The sequence below is a fragment of the Littorina saxatilis genome, linkage group LG11, assembly GCF_037325665.1.
Source record: "Littorina saxatilis isolate snail1 linkage group LG11, US_GU_Lsax_2.0, whole genome shotgun sequence".
Classification (NCBI taxonomy): domain Eukaryota; kingdom Metazoa; phylum Mollusca; class Gastropoda; order Littorinimorpha; family Littorinidae; genus Littorina; species Littorina saxatilis.
This window is the reverse complement of record NC_090255.1, coordinates 41,614,094-41,623,510: the sequence shown is the minus strand read 5'-3', so window position 1 is coordinate 41,623,510 and position 9,417 is coordinate 41,614,094. Positions and strand designations below refer to the sequence as shown.

Genomic DNA, 9,417 nt, shown 5'->3' with positions numbered 1-9,417 from the left:
CCTTGCCCCTCTACCCTTGCCTCTCTACCCTTGCCCCTCTACCCTTGCCTCTACCCTTGCCCCTCTACCCTTGCCCCTCTACCCTTGCCCCTCTACCCTTGCCTCTACCCTTGCCCCTCTACCCTTGCCCCTCTACCCTTGCCCCTCTACCCTTGCCCCTCTACCCTTGCCCCTCTACCCTTGCCCCTCTACCCTTGCCCCTCTAACCTTGCCCCTCTATCCTTTCCCCTCTACCCTTGCCCCTCTACCCTTGCACCTCTATCCTTTCCCCTCTACCCTTGCCCCTCTACCCTTGCCCCTCTACCCTTTCCCCTCTACCCTTGCCTCTACCCTTGCCCCTCTACCCTTTCCCCTCTACCCTTGCCCCTCTACCCTTGCCTCTCTACCCTTGCCCCTCTACCCTTGCCTCTACCCTTGCCCCTCTACCCTTGCCCCTCTACCCTTGCCCCTCTACCCTTGCCTCTCTACCCTTGCCCCTCTACCCTTGCCTCTACCCTTGCCCCTCTACCCTTGCCCCTCTACCCTTGCCTCTCTACCCTTGCCCCTCTACCCTTTCCACTCTACCCTTGCCCCTCTACCCTTGCCCCTCTACCCTTGCCTCTACCCTTGCCCCTCTACCCTTGCCCCTCTACCCTTGCCCCTCTACCCTTGCCCCTCTACCCTTGCCCCTCTACCCTTGCCCCTCTACCCTTGCCCCTCTACCCTTGCCCCTCTACCCTTGCCCCTCTACCCTTGCCTCTCTACCCTTGCCCCTCTACCCTTGCCCCTCTACCCTTGCCTCTCTACCCTTGCCCCTCTACCCTTGCCCCTCTACCCTTGCCCCTCTACCCTTGCCCCTCTTTCCTTTCCACTCTACCCTTGCATCTCTACTCTTGCCCCTCTACCCTTTCCCCTCTACCCTTGCCCCTCTATACTTTCTCCTCTACCCTTGCCCCTCTACCCTTGCCCCTCTACCCTTGCCCCTCTACCCTTGCCCCTCTACCCTTGCCCCTCTACCCTTGCCCCTCTACCCTTGCCCCTCTACCCTTTCCCCTCTACCCTTGCCCCTCTACCCTTGCCTCTCTACCCTTGCCCCTCTACCCTTGCCCTTCTACCCTTGCCCCTCTACCCTTTCCCCTCTACCCTTGCCCCTCTCCCCTTGCCTCTCTACCCTTGCCCCTCTACCCTTGCCCCTCTACCCTTTCCACTCTACCCTTGCCCCTCTACCCTTGCCTCTCTACCCTTGCATCTCTACTCTTGCCCCTCTACCCTTTCCCCTCTACCCTTGCCCCTCTATACTTTCTCCTCTACCCTTGCCCCTCTACCCTTGCCCCTCTACCCTTGCCTCTACCCTTGCCCCTCTACCCTTGCATCTCTACTCTTGCCCCTCTACCCTTTCCCCTCTACCCTTGCCCCTCTACCCTTGCCCCTCTACCCTTGCCCCTCTACCCTTGCCCCTCTACCCTTGCCCCTCTACCCTTGCCCCTCTACCCTTGCCCCTCTACCCTTGCCCCTCTACCCTTGCCCCTCTACCCTTGCCCCTCTACCCTTGCCCCTCTACCCTTGCCTCTACCCTTGCCCCTCTACCCTTGCCCCTCTACCCTTGCCCCTCTACCCTTGCCCCTCTACCCTTGCCTCTACCCTTGCCCCTCTACCCTTGCCCCTCTACCCTTGCCCCTCTACCCTTGCCCCTCTACCCTTGCCCCTCTACCCTTGCCTCTACCCTTGCCCCTCTACCCTTGCCCCTCTACCCTTGCCCCTCTACCCTTGCCCCTCTACCCTTGCCCCTCTACCCTTGCCCCTCTACCCTTGCCCCTCTACCCTTTCCCCTCTACCCTTGCCTCTACCCTTGCCCCTCTACCCTTGCCCCTCTACCCTTGCCCCTCTACCCTTGCCCCTCTACCCTTGCCCCTCTACCCTTGCCCCTCTACCCTTGCCCCTCTACCCTTGCCTCTCTACCCTTGCCCCTCTACCCTTGCCCCTCTACCCTTGCCCCTCTACCCTTGCCCCTCTACCCTTGCCCCTCTACCCTTGCCCCTCTACCCTTGCCCCTCTACCCTTGCCCCTCTACCCTTGCCTCTCTACCCTTGCCCCTCTACCCTTGCCTCTCTACCCTTGCCCCTCTACCCTTGCCCCTCTACCCTTGCCCCTCTACCCTTGCCCCTCTACCCTTGCCTCTCTACCCTTGCCCCACTACCCTTGCCTCTCTACCCTTGCCCCTCTACCCTTGCCCCTCTACCCTTGCCCCTCTACCCTTGCCCCTCTACCCTTGCCCTTCTACCCTTGCCTCTTTACCCTTGCCTCTCTAAACTTGCCTCACTACCCTTGCCCCTCTACCCTTGCCTCTTTACCCTTTCCCCTCTACCCTTGCCCCTCTACCCTTGCCTCTCTACTCTTGCCCCTCTACCCTTCCTCTCTACCCTTGCCCCTCTACCCTTGCCTCTCTACCCTTGCCCCTCTACCCTTGCCTCTCTACCCTTGCCCCTCTACCCTTGCCCCTCTACCCTTGCCCCTCTACCCTTGCCCCTTTACCCTTGCCTCTCTACCCTTGCCCCTCTACCTTTGCCTCTCTACCCTTGCCCCTCTATCCTTTCCCCTCTACCCTTGCCCCTCTACCCTTGCCCCTCTACCCTTGCCTCTCTACCCTTGCCCCTCTACCCTTGCCTCTCTACTCTTGCCCCTCTACCATTGCCCCTCTACCCTTGCCCCTCTACCCTTGCCTCTCTACCCGTGCCTCTCTACCTTTGCCCTTCTACCCTTGCCCCTCTACCCTTGCCCCTCTACCCTTGCCCCTCTACCCTTGCCTCACTACCCTTGCCCCTCTACCCTTGCCTCTCTACCCTTTCCCCTCTACCCTTGCCTCACTACCCTTGCCTCTCTACCCTTGCCCCTCTACCCTTGCCTCTACCCTTGCCTCACTACCCTTGCCTCTCTACCCTTGCCCCTCTACCCTTGCCCCTCTACCCTTGCCCCTCTACCCTTGCCCCTCTACCCTTGCCCCTCTACCCTTGCCCCTCTACCCTTGCCCCTCTACCCTTTCCCCTCTACCCTTGCCTCTCTACCCTTGCCCCTCTACCCTTGCCCCTCTATCCTTTCCCCTCTGCCCTTGCCCCTCTACCCTTGCCCCTCTACCCTTGCCCCTCTACCCTTGCCCCTCTACCCTTGCCCCTCTACCCTTGCCCCTCTACCCTTTCCCCTCTACCCTTTCCCCTCTACCCTTGCCCTTCTACCCTTGCCCCTCTACCCTTGCCCCTCTACCCTTGCCCCTCTACCCTTGCCCCTCTACCCTTGCCCCTCTACCCTTGCCCCTCTACCCTTGCCCCTCTACCCTTGCCCCTCTACCCTTGCCCCTCTACCCTTGCGTCCACACACACACGAGGTCCATCCATTGTGTGTGTGTGTGTGTGTATATATGTGTGTGTGTGTGTATGTATGTATGTGTGTGTGTGTGTGTGTGTGTGTGTGTGTGTATGTGTGTGTGTGTGTGTGTGTATGTATGTATGTATGTATGTATGTGTGTGTTTGTGTGTGTGTGAGTGTGTGTGTGTATGTGTGTGTGTGTGTGTGTGTGTGTGTGTGTGTGTGTGTGTGCGTGCGCGCGCGTGTGTGTGTGTAATTATCTCGGACACCCCCCCCCTCCCCTTCTCTGTCCGTCTGTTTCTTTGTCTGAACATAAAATTATTCTCTCTCGTTACTTCGTAGATTTAAAAGAAATTTCTTTAAATATTTTCTATTTTCTTTGTACTCTGTCTCTGTTTCTGTCTGTCTGTCTGTCTGTCTGTCTGTCTGTCTCTCTCTCTCTCTCTCTCTCTCTCTCTCTCTCTCTCTCTCTCTCTCTCTCTCTCTCTCTCTCTCTCTCTCCAGGGATGGTCAAATCTCAAAATTTAAACTCGTCAGCCCGGCGAGTACCTTCAAGAAAGTCACTAGCCCGCCAGAAATTTCGCTGGCTCGGTACATACTACAATTGCTGTATCTGCTGTCATTAAAACGCTTTCAAACTAGTATAGATAGCACAACTAGAAGTATTGCATTTGACCAGAATTGTCACTGGCCAGCCGGGCGAGTTGCCAGGCGGTTTCTACTAGCCCGGCGGATTTTTGACTCGCCCCTGGCGATTGGCGGCGATTTGGCCATCCCTGCTCTCTCTTATTATCTTGTTGTTTTCGTGCAGACAACTGCTTGTTTTCCCTCCCACCCTGTTCCTGGGTACGCGTCAGTGTGTAATATGACTTCTGATAACGGCGGCCTGCCATACTACTGCGGTCTCCCCACGGACAGTCGTCTCGCCTGCAGTCACAAACAAAGCGCTCGTGGCTTGTACCACGTGCCTTGGGTAGCGTCTGATTCCCACATCAAACAGCTGTTGGACAAAATTGACACGTGAGATCTGTGTCTGTTATATGGATTTATTCGTTCGTTTGTTGGTTTGTTGGTTCTTTCGTTCGTTTCGTTCTTGTTTGTTGGTTCGTTCGTTGGTTCGTTCTTTGGTTCGTTCATTCATTCCTTCATTCATTCATTCATTCTTTCATTTTTTATTGGTTTAAACAAGTTTATTCAATAAATTCCATTGGTACTATTACCGCATACATGAAATAAGGAACATGGAGCACAACAAGCTAGGCTTATGAGCGTACTCTTAAAAGCAAATGAAATTTGGCGGACGATTTTAATATAACAAATTTGAAATAATGTCAAAATGATAATGGTAAATTATGATAGACAAGCATGTAACAATAAAAGGAAACAAACAAAGGAAAAAAAAACCCAATGCTAAACTAACAACAGTACTCACACGCGCTCGCACACTCACTCGCACACACACGCATACAATGACTTCTACATGGTTGAAAATAGAATACTACCAGAACAAGGAAATGTAAACAGTACTGCACATGGTCGTTTCGAACATGGATGAGATAAATGCATTCATTATTCAAAACGTTTGCTTAATAAGATAAACCTGAATAACTGGTCAAATATCAATGCATTTTCGCTGTCTGATTTGTCTCTATTGCCATACAGAAAATCATCAGCGGTTAGCAAATCATAGTTGGGCAGTGTTGACAAGGTGACTTCACGTATTTGAAGAGATAAGGGGCAATGAAAAATATAGTGCTCCGCATTTTCAACAGGATAACCACAAGTGCATGACGGGTCGGGAATTAAATGTCTGTCAAATAGATCACTATTTAGATTGCTGATCCTCAATCTCAGTCTGCAATGGATAATTTCTGATTTTCGATCAGATGTGTATCTATACGAGGGAACAACAGAATCATCAGAACTAATACGTTTTTTAAATAACCCAATAGAATCAAGTTGTTTTACAGTATCTGGAAGCTCATTCCACAGGGAAGTCGAAGACAGAAAAAATGAATTTTTATACAATTCAGTTCGAGAGTGGGGAGTCTGTCTGTCAAGTGGTCTTCGTCTATGGTAAGGGTTCACAGAAGCAACGAGAGGAGGCAGACGTTCTAGTAAGTATGGTGGCACGCGTGCATTAACTAATTTGAAATACAAAATCAATTTGTGTCTTTTTCGCCTCTCCTTCAGTGTTGTAAATCCTGATTCATCGTACAATTTTTGGTGACTCGTGCCACGAACTGCACCTATAATGGTTCTTATGGCATCAAGATGCAAGTTTTCTAATAAAGTAGCTAATCTGTCAGAACAGTTATCCCAAATGACGTCAGAAAAATCAAAATGGGGAATAATAAAAGATTTATACATAAGTTCAAGTGCCTTTCGGCTAAGGCGATACTTATAGGACCGAAAACATGAGAGAAGAACACGTACTTTAGATATAATTGACTGAACATGTGATTCCCATTTGCAGTCGCTCTGAATCAGTACACCAAGATGTTTGTGAACGTGGTTTTCTCTCAGAATTGTTCCATCAAATACAAGAGGAAGGGTTTCAGGCATTCTATTTCCAGAAAAGGTCATCAAATCTGTTTTTAAATTATTGAAATTAACTTTCCATTTTTCCGCCCAGTGTGCAATTTTGGCTAAGTCTGCATTTAAGATCTGTGTCCGCGTGTTTGCATCCTTTAGAGATAAATACAAACTGGTATCATCAGCAAAAAGTTTAATGACAGATTCGATATTAATGACAATATCGTTAATGTACACAAGGAACAACAAGGGCCCCAGAACAGAACCTTGGGGAACACCTGAACAAACACGTCCGTATGTCGATTTCCTGCCTTGGATAACAACGGCTTGTAACCTGCCTGTCAAATAATCTTCAAACCATTTTAATAAAACACCTCTTATGCCTATAGCATATAATTTATGCAACAAACCCTTGTGCCACACTCTGTCGAAGGCTTTTGATATATCACAGAAAACAGCCTGAGTCGTCAACTGCTTATCTAAGGATTGACAAAAATCGTCATACATACTCAACAACTAAAAACTACTTGAATCACCAGGAATAAACCCTGACTGAGAAACCGTTAATAAATCATTCTCTGTGAGATATCGAAAAACATGGGCTTGAACACATTTTTCCAATACTTTTCCAATGCAACTGAGTAATGAAATCGGACGATAGTTACTGCAGTGTTCTTTTTCACCTTTCTTATAAATGGGATTCACATGAGCTACTTTCCAAATTTTCGGAAACTTTCCCTCAGCCAACGATCTCTGGAAAAGGGTTGCAAGCGGATTTGAAATAATACAAGCAGCAAGTTTAAGAAGTTTATTGTGAACCAAATCAGGACCTACTGCTTTCCTAACATCGAGGTTGTTTAGAACAGCGTACACCATTTCGGTAGTTATCACGAGAGGACTAATGGAAATAGGCTCTTCTTCAACTGGTGGAACGTCATCATCATGACCTTGTATATGCGACTGTCGTAAAAATGCTTCATTAAAAACCTCGGCTTTGTCCTCTGCAGAGTAATAAACAATTCCATTGCTTTCAATCGGCGGAATCTCATTATTTTGTACTCATTCCTTTCTTTTTCAAAAAAGAGTTGACTACCTTCCACCAGTCTTTATTGCCAACATTATGAGGTGACAATATTCTATTTTCTAGTTCCCTAATGTGCTCTTCTTTCCTTTTTCTTATAACATCAGTCAAATTATTTCTCAACCGTCGGAAAAGAGACCAGCACCATACAGTATCCAGACGTTTGGCTAATGCGTGAATATATTGCTTTTTTCTAATCAACTTTTTGATTTCCTCGGTGATCCATACAGCATCGTGTCCGTTCATTGTCACTACCTTTACAGGCATACACTCTTTAGCTATCATCATTAACTTATCGGAAAACATTTCAGCGGCGTCATCAATGGATTCTAAATCGACTATATTATTCCAATCTACACTTTCCATATCTTGCAACAACTTGTCAACATCGATTTTGGAATAATTATATAGTGTTCGTTTGAATGAACCACCCGACGGTAAGTCATAATTCAAATATACAAAAGGACACGAGTGGTCACTGCATACAGGTGGTATAACACCAACTCTTTTTACCAAGTTAGGACACGGAGTTAATACCAGATCAATTATAGTTGACGAGGTATCGGTTATTCGAGTGGGTTCTGATATCAACTGAGATAAACTGTTTGTGTTCATTAATTCCCGCAGATGAAACGGGGGGTTAACAGTACAATCAGCGTTGAGATCACCAAAGATAATAAACTTATGTGGGGTATTCATGGCAAGTAGAACGGAATCGTTGATAAGAAGCCAATGGTCGACGGTTGCACTCGGTGGTCTATAAAACACACCAACGAGAAGAGTATCTTGACCCAACTTAGTCTCAATCCAGATCGCTTCCAAATCAGGTATACACAAGTCGATCCTCGGTTTGCAAATCAGATTACTATTTACATAAACGGCTACGCCGTCGTGGGAATCCCCGGGCCTATCACGTCTAACTGGAGGGTGGTAACCTTTTAAGCAGATGCAGTCTTGGTCAACTTTGTCCGACAGCCAGGTCTCAGATACAGTTATTATATCAAACTTCCCCAATTCGGCCTCAAGGAACGGTGTCTTATATTGAAGACTGCGAGTGTTTACATGAACAATAGAGATCCCATCCGCTCGGGTTGTGCTTGGTCCAGGATTAGGATGGATATCACCACACATAAACAACAATAAGCAAATTGCAATAGATATGGTTTGAGGTGTAAAATTCACAGAATCAGCAAAAAAAATGAGTGAGGTGGCATATTTCCACATCGAACCAGCAAAGTTCACAGCAATGTCGTAACAACATATTGGGTCGTTACGAGTAAGCTTCCGGGCAGGAAATAAAAACAAAAACAACGCAAGAGACAAGCCAGCACTACCACGAATGAGAATAATCATAAGCGACTGGATATTTCCCTTGTTAAGAAAAGATAGTTTATACACAGATAGCGCTGACGCAACGGGGAGATAACTTCCCACACTTGCCCTGTATTGAGACAGACTACACCCACCCATCTAGGTCACAGCTCGTTGCAAAAAATCAAACAAGGCAGAGCCAAGGGTGTGAGACAATCTCCTCGACACGTGCGCCCCATCCTTTTGCATCAGGCATGAAGTCATTGTGGACAACAACAAACAACAACAAGCAAACAAACCAACAAGCAAACAGACACACAATCAACAACGTCGACAGTTAAAGTCAACAATCAAAAACAATCGAAAACAAAATATTTAGACACGCAGTCTCGCGTGTTAATGTAAAATATAGGGTAGACTAAGGTATCAAACAAAGGTAACTATTTCGAAAATAACTAAAAAAATAACTAAAACAACCAGAGATAATAGAAGAGAAAGTACTGCCACTTGCTCTCTTGGACAACATTTAATGTTCACATGCAAGACAAAGGGTAAAATGCTGACCGCATTAAATTTTGTCGTTTGGCCTGTGGTCTTAAAAACGTGCACAAACTAGGGCAGGCGTGGCACACCTGATGAGACACGCAGACCAGCTTAAAAGACACGTGAAAATACGTGAACAGTCCTCGTGCGAAAACGTGCACAAATAGCTGGTGGCAAAAGGAAACGAGGCGCCGAGTGAGCAAAGGCAAAGGCAAAGTTGTTTGACACAACGGGTGCAACGGGTACATGGTTCATAGGTACATGATTTTATCATCAATTTTTTTTTTTTTTTTTATTGTCATCGAATCAGGTACAGTGTACTTGAGATATATGACATAGTATTTTTTATGTTACGCTATTGTGTGCATACCACAACTCAATTGCACACATTGAGCCATTATCAAAAGAGTACAAAGTGGCGCAGTTTGTTTGTTTGTTTTTCACTGCATGTTTTATAAATGTTTAAACTTATCATAAGATATGCATACCATGGCTTAACTATACTCATGAAACCATCATCAACATAGTGTGTAGTACATAGTACATAGAAGCGCAGAATATTTAATATGCATTACTGCATGTTGTATATTATATATATTGTATATAGG

The 9,417-nt window shown here is 47.5% G+C and overlaps 1 protein-coding gene across 2 annotated transcripts in view; it reads left to right on the top strand.

The window, feature by feature from the left end:
* The window catches only part of LOC138980485 (NXPE family member 4-like), a 46,141-nt gene that overhangs the window by 5,718 nt on the left and 31,006 nt on the right, over positions 1 to 9,417 (top strand). For both annotated transcript variants that reach the window (XM_070353366.1, XM_070353367.1), the window contains exon 4: positions 4,151 to 4,359. In XM_070353366.1, coding sequence (XP_070209467.1) covers positions 4,151 to 4,359 — 209 coding nt within the window. The remainder of the gene's footprint in view (positions 1 to 4,150; positions 4,360 to 9,417) is intronic.